Here is a 27,379-nt window from a genome sequence, read left to right on the forward strand (position 1 = left end):
GATCATCGAGAGGATACAAGCTAGAGTTGAAACATAGTATTTTCATGGCCCTGCATGGGTTGGGAGCAAAAAAAAAACAAGCTGATTATTTGCTCAATAGGAATAATAACTTTTGGGGTAGGGGGTGGCTTGTCATTTTTTTCTGAACAAACCCCAAGCACCCCTTATCAAAAAATCGTTCCCCTGTCCCTGCATGAGTATTTTAAACCTATTTTAACAAAATAATTTGATCTTTATACCGTCAGCATTCCATACAAATTAAATACCAATCAGCTGACCAGATTTTAGGAACGTTTAATGTACTCGCTCCTCCGTCGAAAAATCATCGAAATTAGGTAAATTCCAGGTGAGTTTCATACCTGCAGGTTTTATAGAAGAAAAATCAAATTTTAGGAGTTACTCAAACAATATTTTCAATATTCTAATTTACCTCAGTCATACGAAAAATAGGTACCAATTTAGGTCGATCGAGATCTACCTTTTTCTACGCGCTACGCCGCGCCGGTAGTCTGACATTGCCAACGCCGAGCTCTCCCGCCAGCGCGCCTCCCGCGCCGCTACTGCCGCCCCCGCAAGACAAGTCAAGCAGGAGCCCGAGCTCAAGGCGGAGTCGAACCAAATGCATGAACAACAACAACATGAAAAGTTGAAAAGAAAGGATCTTACTCTTTGCTTACACTAGGACCGTATGTTATGTCGACAATTTCATATGTTGATGTGTCTTGTTAAAATTGATTTTAAATTCATTTTCAGCTCTGCCTCGGCTCAGTTTAGTTGTTGTTGAATGATAATTTATATAATTAGCATTAGAGAGTCAAGTAGATCTGTAGTCATTTTGTTTTGTGTACATGCAGCATTTATGTAGTTAAGTATTAAAGAGAATGCAGGAGTAGTGATGAAGGTGGATGATTTGAACCTAGCTCTGGAAGGGTGTGTGTGTGTGTCAGGGTGACCAGATTTCACAAAATGACACACGGGACAATCGACAAAGCATGCTGCACGAGTGGATAAGAATAAGATCTACCAAGCCAGAAAGATCAACACAAGGTGGTTTCAAACCGCCTCGATCACAAGAATCCCCATTAAATTACGAGAACTTTTTTAGGCTGAAAAATACCCGTTAATTATTCCTGCATTCACACCGCCCTGAAACATACCCTTCGGGATAAGTTCCTGAAGTTACGAGCATGCGCAGTATGGTCTGATAAGCAGGCAAGGCGCGAGATTCAAAATCACTAGCCCAGCAGCCACCCACAGCTCCGGCGCCCAACGACGACCAACGACACGCTGGGCTAAAAGTTCCCGTAATTTGCTTTCACATCGCCAAAATACCTGCGACCTTGGAAAAATCCCCGTGAAAGTTCTCGTAATTTCGCCAAGTACTTACTATTTAGCGGGTATTTTCTTTCAGGGAGATTACGCGTAGTTTGCTTTCACATTACCAAAATACCTGGTATTTTCTGATCGGGGTAAATTTCCCGATCAGAGAATACCTGGAACTGGCGAACTTCGAGACGGTCTGAAACCACCTACAGAAGGTGACACAGAATTAGACTTGTGAAAAAAATGAAAAGAATTGGAAGGGACGGTGAACAAAAGAATGAAGGAGAGAAAGAAGCGACGAAAGAAAGAGATGAATTGAGAAGAAAGAAAGAATATTAAGGGGAAAATGAAGAAAAGAAGAAAAAATTATAAAGAAAGAACAAAAGGATGAAAGAAAGAATAAAGGAGAGAAAATAGGTTTCCATCATTCTTTGAAATGAATATACATGTAGAAAGAAAGAATAAGAAAGTAAGGAAAGATGAATAAATATGTGAAAGAAAAAACAAAGGAGAGAAAGGGAAAAAAAATAAAAAAGGAGGAGGAAAGAAACAAAAATGTTTCCTTCATTTCTTTGAAAGAAACAAAGAAGAAAACAGGAAGGAAAGAAGGAAGGGAGGGAGGGAAAAAAAGAAAGAAAAGGGCATAAATTAGAAGGAAAAAATGAAAGAAAGGGATTAAAGAGAGGGAGGAAAGAAGGAAGGGAGGAGAGTATGAAAAAAAGAAGAAAATAATGGAAGGAGAGAAAGAACCAAAAGAAACAGAGGAAGGGAGAAGGAAGCAAAGAAAAGATTTAGGAAAGATAGAATGAAGGAAATAAAAATAAATTTAAAAAAAGAAGGAAAGTAAGAAAAATGAACAGTGAGAAAGGATCGGGAAAGAAGATAGGAAATAAAGATAGATGGAACAAAAAGGGCAAGCAGGAAGGATAGAAGGATGAAAAAGAAGGATAGAAAAGAAAGAAAAAGAAAAAGAGTTTAAACTTCAAGCAAACAAAAAATCCAATCATCTAACAAAAATCATAATGATATTGATATTCATTTTTTTAATATACTTTTGAAATTTTAAAAAATTGAATTGTTTTAGAAATGAATAAAATATCAAAGTGAAGCATTGTCAAACTTGAAATTAGATGAAACATCACGGCCTCATACATGCAGGCATCTCTCCGATCCCATTTCAAGTTCGCATCGATCACAACAAAGACTCAAAATGAAAGTGGAAACAACTAGATCTAGTTATGAAAACTCAATAACTTGTTCCTTGGATTACGATCTCCAAATCAGTAATCTGAGAATCCATAATACAATCATAAAAATTTCTTGCCGATTTTGTGATTATTTTGGTGGAAAAACTGTTAATCATGTGAGATTGTTTGCACCATTGAGAATCTGCTACAATCCTACAAGTGAAGCTAGTACATGTAGCTTGCCACACACTGGCAGGAGGCCGTTTCATTTGCAATGTATTGGGTTAGCAAGAAAATCACTGCAGAACCTCGCAAAAGTTTACATTTTTCAATTTTATTGTTGTCTCTGTTTCGTCTTCTCTTGGTACATGTAATTGGATGAAAATTCATCACTTTATGTATGTTTTGCTGAATATTCTGAAATATGGAACAAATAGGCATCCTGGAAAGGGTTTGTCGGGAGGCCGGGACAAAGGAGCAAAATACGGGACGATCCCAGGAAATATGGGATGTCTGGTAACCCTGGTGTGTGTGTGCACCTGTGAGGGGGCATGAGAGTGAGTGTGCTTATGTGAGAGTGGAGGGCTGATTCTATATACATAGAACATTTGTTCATTTTAAGTTAGCAAATGTGTAAAAACGTTTTTTTTTTTTTAATATTGATTGTAATAATTTTTATTAGAATAATTATTATTTACAAACTAATAGGGCTGGGACTAAAACCCGGGTACCCGGGTCCCGCCCGGAAGCGTCGGGTACCCGGGTAGAAAAATCAATACCCGATACCCGAAAATTGCTCACCAGTATAACGTACATTTGATTTGTATTGCGTAGTGTAAGACATGATTGTAAACTCATCACAAAAGTACACAAGTCTCATTTAGAATCTCACCAATTACCCTCGAAATATCCTTAAATATACTAGTTTTTCAAGTGTTGATGATGTGACTGAGATCGTTCAATCGTCGCCATGTTTCTTTTGCAGCGCAGTGACGTCATCCAGCCACTGCGACGCAAGCCAATTTATGAATGAAAATATAGTAAGCATGCGCATTGCAAGCCTCAGCCCCACGCAGTATTCCGTCAAAACAAGTTTGCAATACTCTGTCACCTCGTACCAAAATCGACCTAGAATTCCACTTTCCTTTATTTCATATGAATTATGAAAGGTATTCTCAGAGGATATGTTTTCTCACCGATACCACGCAAGTAAGGAAATTTTATTACTTCTTGCTTTTCCGTCAAAATCTTACGAAGTAGCGTCGATGTTGCATCGTGTTTGTTAGTTTGTAGAATCTATCGCTACGTGAACAAAGTCAATTGATTTCCGGGTTTCGTAGCATATGAGGCGCCAGCCAATCACGTTCTTGATACCATTTTCAGTTCATCATAAACCGAAAATGGTAACACGATCGTGATTGGCTGGCGCATTTGACGCTCCGAAACCCGGAAATCGATTGACTTTGTTCACGTAGCGATAGATTCTACAAACTCACGAACACGATGTAATATCGACGCTACTTCGTAAGATTTTGACGGAAAAGCAAGAAGTAATAAAAATTTGCTTACCAGTGCGGTATCGGTGGGAAAACAGATCCTCTGAGAATACCTTTTATAATTCATATAAAATATAGAAAAGTGGATTTCTAGGTCAATTTTGGTACGAGGTGACAGAGTATTGCAGACTCGTTTTGACGGAACACTGCGTGGGGCTGAGGCTTGCAATGCGCATGCTTACTATATTTTCATTCATAAATTGGCTTGCAGCGCATCGCATTGGCTTGATGATGACGTCACCTATGGGGTTTTTCCACCAGTCATATTTCGAGCGACATGATTTTCAGGTACCCGGGTACCCGCCCGAAAATTACCACGGGTACCCGAAAAGAAAAAAACCCGAAAGTCCCAGGCCTACAAACTAAATATTATCTATGAATTGTTCTTCAAAACGGCATTTTGTAACATTGCTAATAGAAGCTACATCATATTTCATATAATGATAAACAAAAGAAATGGTGAGTGGATGATGTCATAAGTTGCCTCATTTGCATACTGACCAGGATGTGCGTATAACTGTTTTGTGAAATTGAGCAAATGTCATAACTTTCTGGTGGACTTGTCCTTTAAAGGAAAAAGAAATGAAATGTGTTTATAGAAATCAAAATCAAATCAAATAATTTATTTCCACAATAATGTGAAAAACATTACAAATATGTATAGGTCATTTTGCCTCCAAAGAAGATTCTGCTAGGATCGAAAGCTTAGGCCCCTTTTGACTCTCTTAAATATGTATAGACAAGGAAACAAACGTAATTGAAAAAGGAAAGTAAACCGAGTTGATCAAAAGTAATACAAAGAAATGTACATTACTGTGGGGGAGCCAAAGAAGACAAAATAAGTCTTAAAATCAGGCACCCAACATAAAATAAACAGATAAGTCCTTTCAAAATAGACATTTCTTTAACAATATATAACATGTGAATATGGCTCTCATTTATAATTTTCAAAAAAATAGTTAAGAAAAATCAACACATACATAAAAAAATGAAATAGCCTTACGTGTGGGAAATAGAATTAGAATGATAACTTAAGTAATGACATAAACAATACAAAAAGAAAAGAAAAGATAAGTTTGATAAAGAATAAACCAAACCACATACAGAGCTTTCTTGCGTGTAATGTATAGAAAACACTTGAACATTGTATTATAGGTTGAATATGTACATACATGCATCACATATCTTGGACATACATGTATGTCTCAAAAAATTGTATTTGATATACGCTTTTATCATGACTGCAATTAAAAGAGGTTTTCAACATCTCTTTTCATGTAGAAAAATTCATCAGGTGTCAAAAAAGGCATTGGGGGGAAATGATGTTAAAGCCTGTGTATAGCTTTGGTAAAGGGTCAAAATAAATGTGATTGATAATAGAATATCATCTAATATGACAGTCTTACTGAAGCGTAGAGACCGTTAGATATTTTTCCAACTGCACTTCTCTGAGAAAATTTCAAATATTCAAATCTTGGATATATAGCGCCCTCTCTCGGCAATGCTTGTTTTAAATTAAAAAATGGGCATTCAAGCACTTATCTTATAAATTTAGTGATTAGATATCCAAAAGTTACAAAGAACATATCTTGAAAGTTTCAGCCCATTCCATGATTTGGAATAGGATTTAATTGAAAGACAAAAACACACAGATATTTTAATTTGATCGGGTGACCCGATCAAGTTAAATTTCCATGTAAAATCGCAAAATTTATCCTGTAAAACACATTTTCATTTCATATCCTCCACATCATAACTGTTATAGGGCATATCCATTCATATTAGCTAGCAATGAATTGGAATAGTGATAGGTGCATTTTGGTGGATTTACCAAAACTATACACAAGCTTTAATCTACATTTGTTGACCTCAACCTCTGGTGTACGCAATAAAACTATCAGCTCGAATTCAGTTGACTTGCTGTGATTATGAGACTTGTTTTTAAAATATTATGATGCGCAGAAAAGGAGATTTTATGAATTTGAAATAATTCCTCTTCCTGCCTAGCCTATCTGATATGCGCCGGGCTATAGTGGGCAAGTTACTGGTCGTGCGGGCTGCGCCCTCGCCTGTCAGTAGTTTGCCCACTAGCCCGACGCATATCAGATAAGCTACTTCCTGCCCAAAGGGTGGAAGCAAACACGTTTGATCAAATTTTGAGTAAAGAAAAAAGAATTTGTATCAAATCTCCACTTGCTATTATTACCATAGTTATCACATTGGATTTATCGATTCCATGTTCAATATTTTTTTTTATTGCTTCATCTTTTGCATAATTGCATTTCTTTTGTTGTTGAAATATTAATGTCTCTCCTTCTATCACATAGCACTATGAAGAATGTGAGAGTAGGCGTTATTGGTGCTGGTATTATTGGGGTGTCCACGGCATATAATGTACAGTTGTTATGTCCCAATGCCGAAGTGTCAATAATTGCTGCAGAGTTTTCACCAAACACAACATCTGATGGTGCAGCAGGTTTCATTCAGCCTTATCTTGCTCCTGGGACACCAAAAGAAGACATACAGTGAGTCTTTAGAATCTATGAGAGGTCCTACCCTTTTTATGTATTGTAAATTTGTCTTGGATACATCAAATCTAAAAATATATTCAGTTTGTCTTTTACATTGGTAATATATGAAAACATTTCCTCATGATGACTGAAGAACCACTTGGGTCCGAGTGAGTTTTAAACTTTAACTTTCAATGGACTAGTTCCTACAAACATCCTAAAGTAATTGATTTCATGTAGTGAAAGCAAAGCCTTTATGAATTATTTTGGCTTTATCACATCTAGGTAATTTTGGCCTGACATTCAAGTATCAATTCTTGGAAGTATGTACCTGGGCATTAAAAATTTGCAGACATGAAAAATGACAATGAGACTCTGGATTAATTGTTAATTTCCCTGGGGACTATACAAAATGTAAAAGTTGGTGGTCGGGAATTATTATATGTTATCGTTTATTTTTATTGATTGTTTTTTGACAAAATTTATGTCATGAATTTTATGTTGTAATTCTTTTAAGAGTAAAAAAATACTTTAACAAACTTGAACTGAAACTGCTGTAGCATGATCCAAACAAATGATATTGTTATACAGGAGATGGTTTAAATCAACATGGATGCACCTTACCAAGATCATCAAATCTGCTGATGCTGGAAAGGCTGGGGTACATTTTACATCAGGCTACAATGTCTTTAAGAAATTTGAGGTATGACCATGACTACGTAGCTACTTACAGGGGCTCTGGAATGGTTTTCAAAGTGGGTTGGCTGAGCCAAAAGTGGGGGGGGGGCTGGGATGTCATATTTTCTTCCCAGTTAAGGAACCGGGGTAAGATAGAGTTACAGAACATAGGTCTTCCATTTTATACTGGCTTTTCTTTTCCCCCTCATTTCCTTTTTTTCACGTAGTCTTGTCCTAACAAAGTTTGGTGGAGACCTACATGTAGTAATCAATTTTCCCGTTGGTCTGTTACAAATATGTTAGTTTTTGTTCAAATTTATTCTTATTTCTTTATTTCTACATCAATTGTATTTACCCTTGGTATATGATAACTTGTGAGATGGTAGTTATGAATGCAATAGACAGAATATTTAATCTTTCACCTCAAGGAGTATTCTGTCCATTACATGAATGGAAAAAAAACCCATTATATATATGAAACCTAAGAATAGATCCCTATCATTTGACATTTAGGAAATTGGATGTAAAAGTGCATGTACCTGAGAGTGCGTGGTCTGTTTATTTTCACATATACAACATGCTGCAAATGAAAGTGTTTCTTACATGTACATTGTACTAATGCTGTTGGTTCTGGAGAGGGGGATGACGTCTTTGTAAAATGGGCTGAATGATAAATATCAAACAACCAATCAAATGACAAGGATCTGTGTACATGTCATAGAATATCAAATGATTTGCAAATGATACACAAACACAATTTCATTGTATGTGCAAACACAGGTTGAGGCTGTGTTCAAACTATTGCATAAAGATTTTTGATAAATAGGCCAAGTGAAATGTTTCCTTAAGTATATTGATGAATTGATTAGAAATTATGTGTAGTTTACTCTTCAATTTTATCTAAACTTTCATCCCTTTCCATGTCCAAGACCTCTACCATATTTGAAAAAGATTTTTTTTTTCCATTTTTTTTCTCTTGCAGCCTGACCCTGAATGGAAAGATGAGGTACTTGGATTCAGGCATGCAACTCAATATGAACTCAATGATTTATTTCCATCGTTTAAGTAAGTTAAAATGATTAGCAAATAAACAGAAAACTAACGAACATAATTTTAGCTTTGATTTGTTAGTTATATGAGTGCTTTTTATAAGTTTGTGTACTTCAATTATATGACCACAAATCTCTATAATAAGGAACTTGCAGTAAAGAGGGTATTCCCCTTTTTTGAAGGAGATATGATGCTTCAGTTTGAGAAAAACATAAGACATGCACATTATGTTTAATACTTTCTTCCTTGTTCTCTTTTTACTTTCCTCTTCTGTTTTCCCCCTCTCTATTTACAGTTTTCTCTTTTTGTTGCATTTTTTTGTTGGGGACTGGTAATCGTCCATACTGCCTGTCACTTTTCAACATTTTTTTTTACACAGACATACATGTACTTAAAAAAATAGAATTGAGCTTTTCCAACATTGTTTGTTATGATGGAAAATTGAATTGTAATTTGATGATCTTGCACAATTAATTTACAATGTGTAATGGCGGGCACATCGTGGTCTAGTGGTTCTGACTCTCGCCTTTCAAACAGAGGGCCGTGGGTTCTAATCCTAACCATGGCATGTTTTCCTTCAGCAAGAAATTTATCCGCACTGTGCTGCACTCGACCCAGTAGAGGTGAATGGGTACCTGGCAGGATTAATTCCTTGCATGCACTGAGCGCCGGTGATGGTAGCTCGAGCTAAAGCCGGGGTAATAATAGCAGTGCTTTGTATTCTCAGGCTCTTATTATTAATGTGTATTTTGTTTTGTTTATTTTTTATTTCAAATCAGGCATGGATGGTTCTTCACTTCTTTGATTTGTGAGAGTGAGAGATATATCCCTTTCCTAACTGAAAAGTAAGTAGGCCTATCCATCATTTTCTACAATTTTACATTTACTTGAAGGAAATTAGCTGCTTTAATAAGAAAGCATGTTTAAGTATCATTTAAGGACAGAATGCCTGTGGCTTTTTAAAGGGATACTCCAGGCTGGAAGTAATATGATTTAACAGATCTGGGTGATGTGACATCATCAGCCCACCGTATGAGAATTAATGTCAGCAGGCATGTAACTGTTTTCACAAAATATTGCTACATTACATGTTTTTAAAGAGAAATTCCAGTAGTTGCAGTTAACACTGATTTCATGAGAAAGTCTGTAAAACAAGGCTCAATTGCCAGTATATCATCGAGGATCTAGATCTGGTACAGTTACATTAACTGGACTTTGTGAAATCTTGAAATCTACGCTGAAAAATGTTCACACCGAAAATCCCCAACACAGATAAGCGCACGTGGGACAATGTATAATTATTGCTTAGGGCGTCGGGCCCGACGCCCTACCCGAATCCCGTGCTTATTTGCTGATTTATCAGCAATTACACAATTTCTTCCAGAATCCTTTGGCACATGCGTTTTATTTATACAAACAGACACTTTAGTGGTCATTTCATTGGATTCTGTACGAACTCATTTTGATATCGTTACCAAAACTAGCATTTACCTTTAATCAATAAGTCTGGAGAAGGTCATAAATAAGCAATTCAACGTTTACTTTAATTTTTTGGCCCTACAATATAAGACAAAAATTAGTATTTTTTCTTGACATCTGTGAATATATTTTCTGTGCTGTGAATGTCCCATGGGATACCACAGAACAGCTTGGATTAGCCGATTTTCATTTAAGGAAGATATTGAATCAATAATATCTTTTAATTTCTTCACCTAGATTTCTGAAAAATGGAGGAAAACTGATTCAGAGGAGGGTTAATAATTTTGCAGAGGTGAGTAATATAAAGGGCACCTGACAGGAATTTGATATGCAGATCGTGTAACCAATGCTCTGTCGTAGCCAGAGTAATTCTCCCCATTGCATATAGCTGTCCAAATCTGGCCTCCTGTGGCACTACATTTCCGGTTTGAACGCACGCTTTCTTTGATCGTGTTTTCTCTTGCATATAAAGGTATTTAACAATTATCATAAACTTCTAATAAAGTATTTTAATTGCTACATGTAAGCAACAAGTATAATTAGTGTTGTTTTTGTCCCTTTACAGCTGGGTGATCAATATGATGTAATAGTCAACTGTACTGGTATTGGAGCCAGATTTCTTGCTAATGATGATTCAGTAGAGCCAGTCAGAGGACAGGTCATGAGGGTATGTCACTGCACCTTCTTAATTTCAGCTTGAAATAAAATTATATCAAACAACTTCTGGTCAAAATTATGCTAGCCTAAAATATAATGTTTTCTGTATAGTTGGATAAAGTATTTTTTTCTTTTAATGACTATGTAAATAAGTTTTTCTGTTAATTTCTTTTTGTTAAATAATTCTAAGTAAGAATGGTTATATTCATGTGTCTGTCATATAAGTTTAATACTTTCAGTGACTTGACACATTTTATGAATGGTTTATTAATTTCACAAAGAAACTACCTTGAGATCCTGCTCATGTTTGCACAGTCAATTCATTTGCTGTTTGCATTATGAGTAATTTCATATCTTTTTGAATAATTCGATCTTGGATAGCTCTAACATTTTTGTTACTCATTTCATACTTATTCCTTGCCATAATAATCAATTGGCCACATTCTTTGAGTGGATGGAACTTTAACTTTTACTGTTTCAGAAGTTTTGAGAAGCTGATGTTATTTAAAAGAAATGCTAGCCCAGCCCAGGTCTCTAGGTCACAGTCAATAACCTTATACCTTTGGAATTGTAGCTCTACTGGTTTTTTTTCAAGAGCCTAAGTCTTTAGCAAGATTTATTGATGACTCTTCCAGGGGAGATATTAAATCTTTAAAGATTGAAGAGGGAATGTTCAAAGTTGGATGCTAATTAATGCACCAGGATACAAGTGGTAATTGTATCACCTTCAAGATTGAATTCGGATGATAAAAATAAATTTTATTGTTTTGAAAAGTCAACTGGCACAACATATTTTTATCAAGGCATTGCAATGTTGCTATTTCTGTCTGTAAATGTTAGTCATGATTTTTATGCCCCCCCCAATCCGCCCCATTGAAGGCATTATCTTTCCAAATCGTCTTTCCGTCCATATGGATTTTGGTTGTGTTAAGTTGCGGATGTTTGCAGAAAACAATGAGCCAGAATTCAAGGCCTGTATGTTAGTCTTCATATTGAACTTGTATTAATTGGCTCGTTCCATTGCGTTTTGTTGGGTTGACTGTATTTATCTGCATTCAGGCAATACACGACTGAATGCAGGATTAATAATGCAAAGTTGTTAGTCAGGCTTTAGAGAATTGCATGAAATTGTTTTGGCGAGGAAGCACAGTATTTGAGTGTTAACCATTACAATGACCTCAAGTAACCTTATAAGATGGCTGTATCTGGAAATTTTGTGGCTCAGTGATGCATTAGTCTTTCTTTGAAACAGAGGGTCGTGGATTCGAATCTTTGCAATGGCATAATTTCCTTTGTTACAAAAATTGATCCACATTGTGCTGCACTCAACCCAGGTGAGGTTAATGAGTACCTGGCAGGAATTTATTCCTTGAAATGCTTTTGTGCAGCATACATGTAGGCTGAAGGGCTATATAAAAGCTGGGGTAATAATATCCAATTCCTTTGAAAACAGCACATTGGGACCTTATATCATACAGTATATGAGCTTCACAAGAAGCGTCAAAGCGCCTTTAGCATCTTATCAAGATGGAAAATGCGTTATACAAATCTCATTTATTATTATTATTTCCTCTTGTTGTTCAGTTTGTTCAATCATTTTATTTTGACTGTGATTGACCTCAGGTTCATGCGCCGTGGATCATGGGTAATACTCGTTACCGTGGAGATCCAGGTACAGGGGCAGATAAGCTTCATATCTATGCTCGGTGAGCCTATTCAAGCTGTCAATATGTGAAAAAGTTTTTTCTTGCATTTTCACAAAGTACTAATTTATATAGTAGGCCTACCTGTGCAAATACTCTCTATGCCCTGTCACATTTTGCCATCTAAAAATACCTCAGAACATTTTAAAAGGCTGTGAAGAAATGGCTAGCATAATCTGTCAATGTCTAGATTATATGTCAGTAAGTCTGAAAACAGCTGAAATGATTAAGAGCTACAGTATATAGATGTAGGTGGTTTATAAGATGGCAATATGTGACAGGGTTTGAAGCTCCTTTTTGTTTTTATGCATTGTAGACTTTCAAGCTTTTTTTTCATCATTTATAAATGTTTTTATTCACTGTTCATTCATTTTATTGCTAGTTACATGTATACGTTTCAATCCACCCCCACAAAAAGGTGTTTTTGTTTATCTTTTTGCAAATTTTATATGTAAATGTGGTAAGGCATTAATCACCAGGTCCCTCATAGACGATCTTAAGCCATCAGTCCTCTGGTTGCTTGTTACAAGCAATGCTTTCTTAGCAATCAGGTAAAAAAAATCACCACCACATACAATATTTTGATTGAACAGAGAGGCATTGTCATGAAGTGGATGTTATTTTAAAGCTGAATGTATAGTTGGTTCAAGCTCATATGCACAGAAATTTGCAACATTTATCATGCCAAATAATGAGGGTAATTCGAGAGTGGTGGAAGTAGTATCACATGTAACTTTCTGGCCCATACTCTGGTTTAACTTAAATCATGGTCGAAGTCTGGACTAAAGTCTAAAATTATAGGAGGGTATGACTGTCAACTTCCTGTATGGGATCCAGTCATAATGGATTAATGGTGGAAAAAAACTATATCACTTCATGAAACTTGGGATGTTTGTATGCCAAATGTGATGTTAAATTGATCATCTTATTCCAGATTCATGTTTGTATTGATGTAAAACTTGGCCTCCCGTAGTTCAACCACAACTTTAGACCATGGTGTAAGATGAACCAGAGTTCATAATATGAGCATTTGGGTTTTTGTACTTTGGTACTAAATATAAATGGATTAAGTGCAAAATGGGCAAGACATTTGATTTAGTCTCATTATAGTCCTAATTAGATGTAGGCCAGGGAGGGGATTGGAGCCCCCTCCCCCCCCGACGTTTCGTGCATTATTTTCGCAACACGAAAAGCTCTTGTTGTGATGTATCGTGACATTTTTCCTTTTCCCCAGCACCTTTTCAGACTATGTCCTGAAAATTTATATCTTTACTCATGAGATCAAACCTAAAAGTGAAATTGACAAGTCATATACCAATCAAATACTTATAAACTACTTAACACAAAAATACAAGCTTTATCTGTTTTCACATCTTTCCAGCTGAGTATTTCACTAAAGAATAAGTCCAATTATCGGTCTTCGAAAATAGACTTTCTTGTACATGCTTTCACTGGCCTCGAGACCATGATGTCAAGTTGTGTTAGAAAGTGCTGTGATTCCATTGGTTTGTACACAGAAATCGATGCTAATTTTTCTGCTTTTCAGATTCTGAATTCAATGTTTAAAATTTCTAGTGTTCAAATTGATGGAAACCTACAACTCTTCACAAGATTTTTTTTAATGATATCATTGTTTTGCTCCTATTGGGCCCAAATTGCTAGGTTACACATAATTTGAGTGCAGATAGAATTGGAAAGCTGCGCCAAATAAGCAGAAATTAAAATATGGTAAGAAGTATTCAAAAGCTTAAGATTTCATTAATTCAAGCTTGCAGAAAAGATATGACATCCCTTTGTTATAGAAGTGAAGAAATTAAAATATATAATCTGAAAACCGGAAAAATTACCCATTTCTTTTGGTAGAACCAATGGAATCACAATGCTTCTAACACAACACAAAGTCATGGTCTCAAGGCCTTTGAAAGCATGTACAAAACATAGTCTTCTACACATTGTTCACATCAAAAGATGATGTTTTTATGACTGATGAGTGAAAATGGTTTATAATATAGCTCTTGAATGTAATGTTAGGAATTTATATGATACAGGTATTTCCTCTTTTAACAGGATTATGTATATCCCCAAGTATGACATGCTCATAGAATGATTTCCGCTGAGAAATGTTAGTGTTGGATGTCAAAGGAAATGTTATTTATACATGAAACAATACACCAGTGTCCCTGCAACATAAAGCTTTGATATTGATTCTAGTGCTGATTTTTTGCAATTCATCATACACAATAATTCAATCAATTCGTAGAAATCGCTCCCATGGTCAATCACTATTCTTTATGCTACAGGGTCCAGGCAATGAATATAGTGAAGAATGTTATGTCGTGTAGTTTATAACTTGATACAAGATCCAAATAAATGAAGAATCCCCAAAATATGAGTCACTGAATCAAAAAGAGGAAAATAAAAGAATCAGTGCATGTCTTCATATAATCGATTATGTAACTCCCGCAGGAACTCCGCAGGACAGCTTTTTGCTGGTAAATGCCAAGCTGGTAAATAAAAGAATTACATCTACGAAACATTTTACGTCTAAGTTAATCAGGCATAGTGACTGACCTTATAGACGACCGATATTACTCTTGGGTCTTTTTATCAAAGTAGAGACAATCACAACCTTGTGATTATGAGTCCAATGCTCTAACCAGTAGACCACACCACCCCACACCAGAACAACATATAAAATTGTATTATATTCACTATAAGTCTACAAATAGGGGACTCTGGAACTAAACTTTGGTCTTAAAATGCAGATCTCTGGAACTGCTCTTGGATCAACGATTGCTAAAATGCAATGCTCTAGAAGGGCACAAATTCTGTATTTCAGAGCGTTGCATGAAACTGGTCATGACATTTCTGCATGATGAACCAATCAGCAGTCTCCAAATCGCTGTCCGGAGCTTTGGCTGTCCATTGAACACAGTAAATGGATAGTTTGCCACTGTGCTGCGCTGAGTATGAGTGGGCATTGGAATGAGAAAAAAACAAAATTGTAGGTCTTTGGAATGGGGAAAATAGGAATTTCTTTCTAAATCAGTGATGCTCTGTAACAGAAATTTAGATTAAAAATGGGGGTCTTGATCACGGTACATATGTATCATACATTTATACTTTAAGTGCCCTCCCCCTCGGGCCTTATGACACCTTATAAAGGCCTATCAATGCCTTGGCCTTCAGTACGCCATAAGAATTTGAAGCCTTGATAACCCAAAGAACTTTCCAGGCATATCAAGATTTTTGCATCAATTTAGCCCCCCTCCCTATTCTTTGTTATATTTCCCATTCCTGTTTTTATATCTAAATTGTTCTTTTACTCATAAAATAATTTAATCAAATGAATAGATTGCTAGTCTGTCTGTTTTAAAAATTAAAAACACCCTAAATTGCCTATTTATAAATTTACATCTTTGTTTATAATGCCCTATTAAAGTATACCATGCTTGAAACCTAAGTTCAAGGAATTTATTTCAAAAAGTTTAGTTATGTTAGCTTTTATAATTTGTTTGCTGAGCTCATTTGCAGATACAAGTATCGTCTTGTCACCAAAACCAATGTATCCTATTATTAGATAAATTGTATTGAGGAAACTCATTAAGTGCTTGCTTGTTTGCATGCTCAAATGTGAAAATAAATGCAACATCATGTAAACTACTCCAAACTGCATGAGCAAGTTAATATCAATACATGTAGTCACATTCTAAATATTAATATGTAGGCCTATTCCATGTCTGTATGTGCCTTTCAAAAATTTCAAAAAAATACTATAAGATTTCCCAAAGCTGGAAAGTGGGTTGGGTGGGGGGGGGGGGGTCAATATTTTTGTTATAAATGTATTATTAATTACATTAAAATATTTAGTGTACAGTCATATAGGCCATCTGACACCTGTTCTTTCCTATTGTTAATTATTATGAAGGAAATATTGATTGAAACAATTTAAATGGAGTAGTTGTAGTTCATTAGCTTTGTGGATTTTTTCCTGTCCTCTTTCATTGCTTCAGACATTAACGTCAAATTTATTTTTGCTTTGGTCTGCAATGAAGTGTTTTGTATCTGTCTTTCCTTGATTGGTGTAGATGTTCATTTCAAATGATTTTCATTTGAGGAAATGTTTCTATGTATCATCTAAAGAAATAGAATGGAAATGAATTGAATGGAATTGAATTTCCCATGCTATTGCGAGATCAGGATGTTGGTTTGTCACCAGAATATTTACTTGGCATTGTTCCGCCTTGTACAATGTAGATCGCAATATACTGCCAAATTCCTTTTCCCAAATAAGTCTGTATAATTTTATACATTGTTCCGTAATATGCATCTTTCTATCATGGTGGGACAATATTGATAAACATGTGGATTCTTGTGGTGTTTGGATAACAAATCGTTTTCTTTCTGGTGCTACTTTTCACAACCTACTGTTTGAATCTGCTACAATGGTTAGGCATTGATATTGTAGTGAATGGGTATATATTTTTTTAATTCCCAGGGGCCACATTTAAGTCAGATTTTCATTTTGAACAATTAAGAGCTCTGGAATCATGTTCTGTCTTCTATCAATGAGTTGGCTTTTTTTTTTCTTTTCTTTAGTTGAAATCCAAGAAGATATTTCTCAAGTTATCTAGAGAGTGGAGCTTTTTTATGGACAGTGTGACAGATTGATTTGATTTATTATTATTTATACCACTTTTTACTCTGGCTCCGAAATTCATTATCTTTATTATTATGTGAAGGTGAAGTGTCTGTCTTCCAGTGTATGTATGATGAGCAAGGGATTGTATTTAATGCTGTATAATTAATTTTGGTATTACACTCAAATAAATTATAAATGTACCTGTACATTTATAATTTATTTGAGTGTAATACCAAAATTAATTTTCTACATTTAATTTTGAAAAACTTTCATCTTTCAAACAACAAAGAGTTTCCCATAATTTCTTAATCAGCTGACATTGCAAATACAGATAGTGTCATCATAAGATGAACTGATAGGATAACAAAACCAAAAACCAAGAAGAGAAGCAATCTTATTGGAAGAGTAAAATGAGAGGAACAATTAAAAAAAAATTTCATCAAAATCTGTTATGAAATAAGCAAGTAATGGACGATTAAAAAATCATGTTGTACTTACTATGGATCCTCAAATTGGCAAATGTGCTTCAAAATGGCTGATTTTGTGGACAACTCTCCATTTGTTTTGTACACATACATGTATTTTCAGATTTTCCCCTTTATTTTACATATTTCACATTATCTCCTCCTGACCTTGACATATATGGTGTGGATTATATTTTCCCATGACATATGTTGTGCTCAGAAGGAGGCAAGATGCAATTTGAAAGATAATGAGGAAAATCTGGAAATTTGTGTGAAAAACAAATGGAGAGTTGTCCACAAAATCAGCCATTTTGAAGCACGTTTGCCAATTTGAGAATGCCCATATAAAGTAGAACACGAGTTTTCAAATTCCCATAACTTGCTTATTTCATAACCGATTATGATGAAACTTTTTTTTAATTGTTCCTCTCATTTTACTATTTCCAATAAGATTACTTCTCTTCTTGGATTTTGGTTTCCTTTAATTCAAATTGTATTTTCCACAAATTCATTGAACAAAGTAAGCACAATTTGAATCTGATTGCACCATCTTGTACTGTTTTAAGGATTTTTTAAATTAAAAATTTTTCCTTTTCCATTGTACGGTAAAAATGATCTGTCTTCTCCTTGAAATTTGAAATATTTTACACAATACTGATGATATTAGTTTGAGTGGAGTGGCAGTTTTTTTTTATTATCTCGTCATGTACAATATATACTTATATATATTTGCAGATAACAGTAGGAAGTACTAGGAACTAGCATAAACTAAAAATATGGCTTGAAGTTAAGCATTCACAGTTAAACATATATATCATTGAATTTATGAAATTGATTTGAATGTATGAAATTGATTTGTAGTATTATATTTCATAGAAAAATATTTTTTTCTCATCTTCAGATAATCAAAGATATTATCATCTGCTTAACAATTATGAATATCACTTTTAAGAAGTGTATTTTGAGAGAATTAGGCCCCTCATATTTTTACATGATAAAATATTGTTGCAAAATTGAGGTCCTACATATCTAATCAATTATGGTCTAAAGCACTTTTCGGGGTGAACAAATGGAAATTATACAGAGATATACTGCTCATATTGTTAATCTAACAAGTTACAGTTTATTCTATGTGAAACTTGCTCATATTTGAGTTTCTTTTACAGTTTGACCGTAAAATTTCCTCCTTATTTGCGCCTATAGATACAGGCTCCCTTTCTCAAAGAACTCTACGTGTATGAATTTGAAGACGGTTCTGAATCCTACTTGTTTGCACGGTAAACCAAAAGTCCCAATTGCATTTTTCTTTTTTTTTTTACTCCAGTAACCATCTACATTTTACATCAGCAAACTGTGAATTATTAGACGGTCAATACCACTTGGTCTACTTATCTGTTCATCCAACTTCGACTAGCCTAAACCGTCTACAACCAGTTTGTCTAATAGACAATTGGTCTACTTCCCACTTGGTGTAATATCCAATTCGTCTAATTCCCATTTGGTCTAATGACCAGTTGGGCTAATTCTCACTTGGTCTAATATCCAATTTGTCTAATTCCCTCTTGGGTTAATATCCAAATTGTCTAATGAGTAGTTAGGCTAAAACCATTTAGTCTTATTTCCAGTTGGTCTAATGCCACTTGGTCTAATTTCCAGTTTGGCTAATTTCCACTTGGTCTAATTTTCATTTTCTCTAATTGTCATATGGTCTGACTGTTTGGTCTAACTTACAGTTGGTCTAATTTCCATTCAGTCTAATTCAGTCTAATTTCACAGCTCATTAAATATGCGAGTTGGTTTCCGCATGATAATTTATGAAATATTCCACAGATTTTAAAAATTTGGGTGTGTTGTAGGTAGATTACACCAAAATACTGGCTAAGTTAAAATTTGGTGTCTGCAGGTCACAGCTCATTTGCAAGTTGGTTTCTTCATGATAACTAATGAATAATTCAACAGATTTAAAACAATTTGGGTGTGTAGGTACAGTAGATTACACCAAAATACAGGCTAAGTTTAAATTCAGAGTCCCCAGGACAAAGGTCACAGCTCTATGCGAGTTGGTTCAAAGGCCTAAATTTGTTCATGTATATATGCATTTTGGTTTGTGCATGATATTAAGTTCAATCATATTGAATGAATATCTGATTGTGTAATGTGGGGACATCCTTTGGACACGTCAAATTTCTATTTTCTAGTTTCTTCTCTTTTTTCCCCCTTTTCTCTCCCCTCTCTTTTCTTTTCCCCTTCATTTTCCTCTCCCTTCTCTCTTTCGTTTTTTTCTCTTTTTGTTCTTTCCTTCATTTTTTCTCTTTCTCCATTTCCCTTTTTTCTTTCTCTCCATTTCCCATTTCATTTCTTTCTCTCATTTCTCCTTTCTTTTCTTTCCCCTCTCGTTTCTAATCCCGAATGGAAATTAGACCAAGTGGCATGTAGATAAAATGAATGTTAGACTATCTGGAAATTAAGAAGTGGTAATTAGACCGAGTGGAAATTAGTCAAAGTGGAAATAAGCCCAACTGCACAATAGACCAACTGCAATATTGTAGACTAATTGAATAATAGACCAAGTGAGGATTAAAACTAGTATTAGACTAACCGACAATGAGACAAACTAGTATTAGACCAAATGCAATCAGACCAAGTGACAATGAAATAGATGAAATGGCAATTAGACCAAGTGATAAATAGCCCAACTGGGCATTAGATCAAATAGCTATGAGACCAAGTGGTCATTAGACCAATTTGCTATTAGACCAAGTGGTCATTATACTAATTGGCTATTAGACCAAGTGGTAATCAGACCAAATGCGAATTGAACTAAGTGGGTTTAGTCTGAATGTTGTTAGTTCATCTGAAGATTAGACCAAGTGATATTAGACCAATTTGTCAGTAAACCCATCAAACATACTGCATTATTTACACCAATATCCCATTTCAGTGATTGCTCCAAGGGAAAAATACACGATAGGGCTGGGGGGGGGGGGGTCGCCTCAGAAATACTGAAAAGGGCCCTGGAAAAAAGGAGCCCCGGAAAATTCCCATTCACTGCCATTTGAGAACTGTTGCTGATTTATTCAGTAGGTTGTGAACTGAAGCCCCCCGTAAATTAAAGAAATAAAAATGCCGGGATTGTTCTCTTGACCGGACACTGACAAAATCTGAAAAATTTTCAAGACAACGGAATGATATGATCATGCTCATGCAAAGCCATTTTATTATTCAGAAATGCTCCATTGGTAAATCCTGTCATGTGTACATGAAAATATTGTCTATACTATGCATTTGATGTTCTCGAAGCAACTCCATTGTTTTCATTTTCATGCTGTAGTTGTCTTACCATGAGAACATGTGTCGCTCACATATAATAACAAGAGAATCTACTGGTGAGTCACATACTCATACACTCATACGGTAAGTTTTTTTTTTGTTTTGTTTGAGAGAAACTCTCTATTTTTATCAGTAATTAAACATATCCGTATGCTTGCTTTTTCCAAAACTATGCTTTCTTCAATATATTTAAACCGGTCATAAAAATCTCTAGGTGGTTCTTGCTCAACCACATTTCTTCTCATGAGTATACAGTCCTTGGGCAGTATTTCTTAATTTTTTAGGCCATTTTATGGTTTTAAAGTATGTCATCTTTAAAAATGAAATCTCCCAGATAAAGTATGAAGTTTTATCTGAGATAGTTTTTAGTCTTGTGTATCTAAAGACGATTATAGACAGAGCAGTGTCCGCGTAGACATATCCATCGCTTATTGTGCACAAAGCAGATGATATGCTTGCATGCGTGTTACTTTGAATATCTTTAAATAGGGTGGGGCTATTTCATCCTTGTGACATCAATTTCAGCAATATTTTGTATTTTCTAGGTGACTCAGCTCCAAATTCTTACCGTAAATGAAAAAAAGGAAAATTATGTAATTATTGAGGGTATAATAGCTTAACATTATTCCTGTAGAATGAGGAATTACTTCATAAGACTTCTCTTGAGTAATATTGTCTTTAAAATGACATCGAACATCTATCAAGACTCACTAGCATGTATTGCATAATTGCCGCAATTTCCTTTGTACTAGTGGAAAGGATTTTTATTAGTTGAATAAGATGAGGGTGCTATGAAACATTCTTTCTCATTAGATTTTATTTTAGCTAAGATAAAATCATTAATTTTAACAAAAAATAGTTCATGTTTTTTAAATCTGTACAAATAAATCATCATTTTAAAAATATGAGAGACTATAGCAGATTCTCATTTGTGTAGAAAATCATTTCAACAAAGTTTGTCACCTGACCTTGAAAATCTCTATCAAAATTCTACAATTTCAAACATATTTGTAGAAAATATTTTGTTATTAATTTCATTGTTATTATTTTTGGTGAAATTCATTGCATTGACGCCAAATGGTGACAATGCCTTGTTTTATTTTATGCCCTTCATTTTTTTTTTAGCTATAAATATTTGGTTGTATTGTTAAGAGGAAAGGCAATATGTGTGTGGTACAGCTCCCCCATTAGAATAAACCTATTTCCCTTGCACTGTATTCCACTTGTATAAACATGTACTCTACAAATTATTTCATGTTTTTGACAGACCTAATTCATTGCATTTCTGTTGTACTTTCATGACACCAAAACTGCACCTCATCTGTGATATGGGTCTGTTCATCAAGTTGGGACACATTTTTCATTAAAACGATAAAATAATTTTATATTTTGATCATATGTGGTACTCTTGTAATGAATTATTCTGACAGGTTACAGTCTGGAATGTTGAACACTATTTCTTTTCTTGATTTTCTATTATTTAAACCTCCATGTATTGATGTGAGTTTCTTAGTATGTAATATACAGAACACATGCTGCCTCAAAGGATGGAATAATTTTTCTTGTAAATAAATCATTGAAAATATTGAAAAACCTTCTCTCAAAAAAGGTATTAACACTGCAATTCCAGGCAAAGCTCTGATTTATTTTCTTGAATATGGAATGATGCAGGACACCCAGTCAGTTCTTCCAATTGATTTGACTCGTAGGACAATATGTTCATTAATTTCATATTAAGAGCATCTGGTACATGTAATCTTATCATCACGATATAGGCTACTTTAAAGCAATTTCCATTCTAGTTCCAATCAAGTTGCCATGGTAACAACATATTATATGCCCCAAATTAGGTTTAAAAAATATCAGTTTTCAACCAATTCTCATGAAATTTAGCTCACACATTGGTCTTGAGATAAAGATGTACAGGACATATTTTCTATACATTGGAAATTGTGTTGCCGTGGTAACATTTAACATTTTTATATGTGATTTGAACTACTTCATCTGTTTTTAACCACTTCTCATGATATTTAGCTCACACATTGGTATTTGGGTAATACTACATGTAGGCAAGACATATTTTTTCCAGCTATGTGTTGGAAACTGTCGCCTTCAGTGATAGTTCTAGTTAAATTTGTTGTGCTAGTCAAGGGGTAGGGATATGAAGGTACATGTATTATGTAACAACAATTTAGTTACCAAACAGCATTCCAATTATTTTGACTTTTATAGGATCACATTCCATTCATACTATCTTAGCCAATAATTATCAAAAGATTTTATTCTTATTGAGGGTCTGCATGACGTCATTTTCGGTTGGGTCAAAGTTAAGTCAGTTTTTAGTGACATTGCTGTCAATGTCCTGACATTTTTAAGTGGTTTAATTTTCTTTGATTTCTTTGTTTTTATCTTGTTTGCACTTTGTTATCCTCATTGATTGAGGGGGGGGGGAAGGGGTCTTAGATAACAATTTTTTAGTGAAACCATCCCAATTCTTGCTAGGAGTCCACTAGGCTGGCACCAGTTTGCGCCAATGCAAAGCTGCTGTGGTGCCTAGTCTCGCTAGTAAGGTGTCTAGTGGTGTGCGGTGGCTCAAACTGCCTCCCAACTGGTGCATGGTGGTGCGTAACAGCATAACAGCACCAAAAATTGAATATTTTTTCTCTTGTGCCGTTTCTTGCCACCATGTGCCAGTTGGGAGGCAGTTTTACCCAGTGCACATCACTAGGCTCCTTATTGGCGAAACTAGGTGCCACACCCACTTTGCTTTCCATGCTGTCAAACTATTCAACTCTTGACCCCAAATCTTGCGCCTGCAATACATGCATCATGTGTCAGACATGCCAAGCCTCAGACTCCTGCATTAGGGACTCTTGCTCATCCCCTCAAATCTCTTTCTCATGCATGAATCACACAGCTTATCCTTATACACATTATACTGTACACAATGAATGTAATCTCATGCCTAGTTACATAAACTCTCACCCATAGCTGTTTTTTTAACTTGGCATCTCTGCATTTTCTAATGATCCTAATGGATTGGGGACAGGTTCATATAAATGTTCTCGGGAAGGTCTGGTGCTGTAAGAGGTCGATCTCATTTCACTTTCTAAAACTAGTTTACTGGAAACCGATTCAGGAAACCAGTTTGGAAGATCGCTTTTCAAGCGTTCCCACTTGATCACGCAAAGTTGTTTTTAAAATCACTTCACTTAAAGCAATCTTTGTTGCTATGTAAATACTCTCAGTGAGGTGAGACGTTTCGTGCGAAATTCGAAACCGCAGCATAGGCATTTTATACCTGTCGTGTGGAGTAGCGCGCTCAAAATGTGCAAAGATAGCTTTCCTGAAGAACGGTTGTGTCCTCACGCATATTGAAAGAAGAAATATCTTGAAAATTAATCATGAAACCTTTTAATTTTGTTGACAGTCAAGATGATGTCACTGTAGGGGGCACTGCTCAGCTTGGGAGATGGGACACGGAGGTAGACCCAAAAGATGCTCAACAAATCTGGGAGAGGGCCTGCAATGTTATTCCAAGTCTTAAGGTATTTCCTATTTTCATCCTTTTTAACTTTTAAGGATATATCGGGGGAAATTGAAGAAATCAAGACATGAATGTATACAATAGGGTGACATGACATTTGATCCTTTGACAATTGCTCCAGGGGGGTGTTTCACAAAGATTTAAGTATGACTTAAAGTCACACTTAAATACTGAGTTGCGTACGGTATGAAAGGCTTGACCGCATTGGTCAGATCGTGTCGTGAGGACGCGCACTAATGCGTATCTATCAATAAGATCGCGCGTTGCGTATCATGTACGCGTCGGCATTTAAGAGCGACTTAAGTCATGCTTAAATCTTTGTGAAACACCACCCTGGCTTTATTTCATCTAAGATGAAGGGTTGGGGTTATATAGGCCTAGCGTAGGGATTTGTTTAATCCAGGGTTGAAGTTACGGCACTAGTATGGGGAATTTATAGTGGAGCAATTGTTGCTAGAGCAAATGTCATGGAACCATGCGATCATATATACAATAGTTATTTGTTCATCACAAGAACTTTCATTTAATCATCAATATTAGAGGTGTACTTTTTTCACTTGCTCGGCACAGTAATAATTTCAGACCTTCGATGAACGATGAAAAAAACTTGACACTTGTATTAGGGGGCTAGCTTGATTAGGGTCCTTGTTCATGTACATGTACCTAGCTTGGGATTTTAGGATATTTATGAGGCTCTATCTTGGATAGGGAATGTCATCATGGCAGGTACATGTAAGAATGGTTCCATGACATTTGCTACTGCGACGATTGCTCCTACTAAGATGTTAAGTCAAACATTAACCAATTAACTCAATCATGCATTATTCTGAACCAATACGCTACCACAACTCTCACCTTATATCTTCAGAAAAATCGGTGGTGGAGCAATTGTCATTAGAGCATATGATCTTGTATATGTTGGTGCTGCTAGATGTATTTTGCACAATAGTGTACACATTTCTAATTTTTTTATTACAAAGTGCAAGAGGATTTTTTTCTTATTCATCTTTTACTCAAAATGTAGATTAAACATTGAAATTGTTTCTTTTGTTTTTCAGGGTGCAAAGATCAAGAAACACTGGGTTGGACTGAGACCACAGCGTTCTAAAGGAGTGAGGGTAGAAGCAGAAACATTGACCTATGGCTCAAATAAGATTAAGGTACTAGTTCATCAAAGGCAATACCATTAAGGAAACCTTTTTTTAATTCTTTGTCATGTCTTATTATTAGCAGGAATTAATCCTGCTAGGTTGAAGCTATGTTTTTTTCATAGAGACTTTCCTGCATTCCTCATTAATTTTTCTGTAATGAAATGTAGGATTAGTAATGAAATGCCGCTTGTTTAGTTTATTTTTTTTTTGCTTATTGAAAGAAGAAAAATGTGCTGACAATTTGATTTTTCAGGCTTACTATTTTATTCACTATCCATACTTAAACATGAGATCACTCATGACCAAGGTCAGTGGTCAAAGGTCATATGTGAAAATATCCCTTTTTGCAGTAATAAAACAATATTTTCAGTGATCATCTTTGATCTTATTTCATGTATGCATATTTGTGTGAGGGTGATCTGAGTACATTTGGGGATGTATATTTTTTCTTCATTTGTTGTTTTACATTATAGAAGTTAGGTATATATATATAATTCTCTTGGTCTGGCAACGATGGAGGCATAACATTCTACTGTGTGCATTCAAGAATCCATCTTGTTTGCCATTGTATCTTTGAATACTTTATTTACTCTCCTACCGCTTTTGTTTATCCTTCCAGATTGTCCATAATTATGGTCACGGTGGATGTGGAATTACCCTGCATTGGGGCTGTGCATTGGATGCTGCTAGGCTTGTACAAGAACAACTTATTCCAAGAACTGTATCTAAACTTTAATCTCCACTGCACTTCAGAAATTATACATGAACAAGAAGACATTGGGAGTGTCAAGCATCTCCCTCCCCCAGTTCTTTCCTTGAAATTGCAAATTGACATATTTCATTAAATAGCAGGGCCTAGTATTCAAGAATTCTACAATTTGATTGGTCAATTTGCCTGAGAAACAATCCCATATTTACTACACTATCTTGGTCAATCAATCAAACGGATGATAGAAACCTGTACCTGTTTGATGTTTGGCTGTTGGTGGTTTAATGTTTTATATTGTAATGATCAGTGCTGATTCAAATCTCTGAGTATGAGGCTGTATTCCATGGTGTGTACATAAGCGTAATCGAGCACCGCACTGCCCACCTCTAATTGCGCATCATTCTCAACGGCAATGCGCATTTTAAATATAGGGCATTTACTGCTTCGCTTTGAAGTGAATAATTCCTTTTCTAGATTTAATAACAAATTGCAGTTATGAGTTCTAGTGTCTTGATTTTGAACAATAATATGGAAAGATCTTACTTAGACATTTTGGATACAACTTTTTTTTTCATAACAAATTAAGTTGGTAGCTTTATTAAGACCCCCTTCCATAAACCAGGGGAGAAATTAGAGGTAGACTACTTTGGCAGGGCAATTGTCTTTAGAATATTTACCACAAACAATCTGAACACAATCAATAGATATTAAAAAGGTAACCTACACAGATAAAATCATTTATTTACGTCCTTGTTCCATATACCATGCGGCTTCTCGTCCCATGAGATGTGAAACAAGAAGGCAAACAAGCAAGATGTAACAAATGACATAGAGCAGAATTTTTCAGGATACTTTTACTCTGTAATTTTTTTTTCATTTAATAAAATGAGAAAAGTGTGTGCAAAAAAAAAAGAATTTTTTGGGACCTATATGTCATTTATACAAATTATAATTTTATTCTGTGTGTGTAAATGTATGTTAATCAAAATATTGAAGTAGATTTCACTTCCTCTGGATTTTTTTCTGTACTTTTTCTCATTGCCTTTTTTAGAATTTCAGAATATGATATATGTGATATATGGTATATACCTTAATTTTAGAATATAATATATGTGATATACAATTTATAACTTAATTTTAGAATATGATATATTACTTAATATTAGAATATGATACATAACTTGTGTGTTGGCTCAGGCAGTAGAGTGCCTGTCTCGCAACCAGGAGGTCGGGAGTTCAAGCCACAGTGTGTCAGACCAAAAGACATTAAAAGATGGGAGTTGCTGCTACACAATTATGTCGTTCAACAATGTTTCAGGCAGATTGAATGTCCATCTTCTAAAGATGGACAAAAATATAAATATTGTAAAATTTGTGCAATGAAATAATGAAT

The 27,379-nt window shown here is 35.2% G+C and overlaps 1 protein-coding gene across 4 annotated transcripts; it reads left to right on the forward strand.

The window, feature by feature from the left end:
- The first annotated feature begins 259 nt into the window (after positions 1 to 259).
- LOC121407163 (D-aspartate oxidase-like) lies at positions 260 to 26,687 on the forward strand. Of its 4 annotated transcripts, none has more exons than XM_041598111.1 (11): positions 260 to 346; positions 6,394 to 6,591; positions 7,168 to 7,279; positions 8,237 to 8,319; positions 9,084 to 9,149; positions 10,021 to 10,075; positions 10,349 to 10,450; positions 12,064 to 12,146; positions 24,010 to 24,127; positions 25,185 to 25,286; positions 25,897 to 26,687. In XM_041598111.1, exons 2-11 carry the CDS (start codon positions 6,398 to 6,400, stop codon positions 26,011 to 26,013), a joined length of 1,032 nt encoding a protein of 343 aa, XP_041454045.1. In that variant the 5' UTR covers positions 260 to 346; positions 6,394 to 6,397; the 3' UTR covers positions 26,014 to 26,687. The 4 variants fall into 4 exon arrangements, with proteins under 4 accessions (XP_041454045.1, XP_041454043.1, XP_041454044.1 ...); XM_041598109.1 differs by having other exon boundaries at positions 268 to 335; XM_041598110.1 differs by lacking the exon at positions 12,064 to 12,146 and adding an exon at positions 18,453 to 18,526 and having other exon boundaries at positions 268 to 335.
- The last annotated feature ends 692 nt before the right edge of the window (positions 26,688 to 27,379 follow it).

This window comes from Lytechinus variegatus, chromosome 2 (assembly GCF_018143015.1).
Source record: "Lytechinus variegatus isolate NC3 chromosome 2, Lvar_3.0, whole genome shotgun sequence".
Classification (NCBI taxonomy): Eukaryota; Metazoa; Echinodermata; class Echinoidea; order Temnopleuroida; family Toxopneustidae; genus Lytechinus; species Lytechinus variegatus.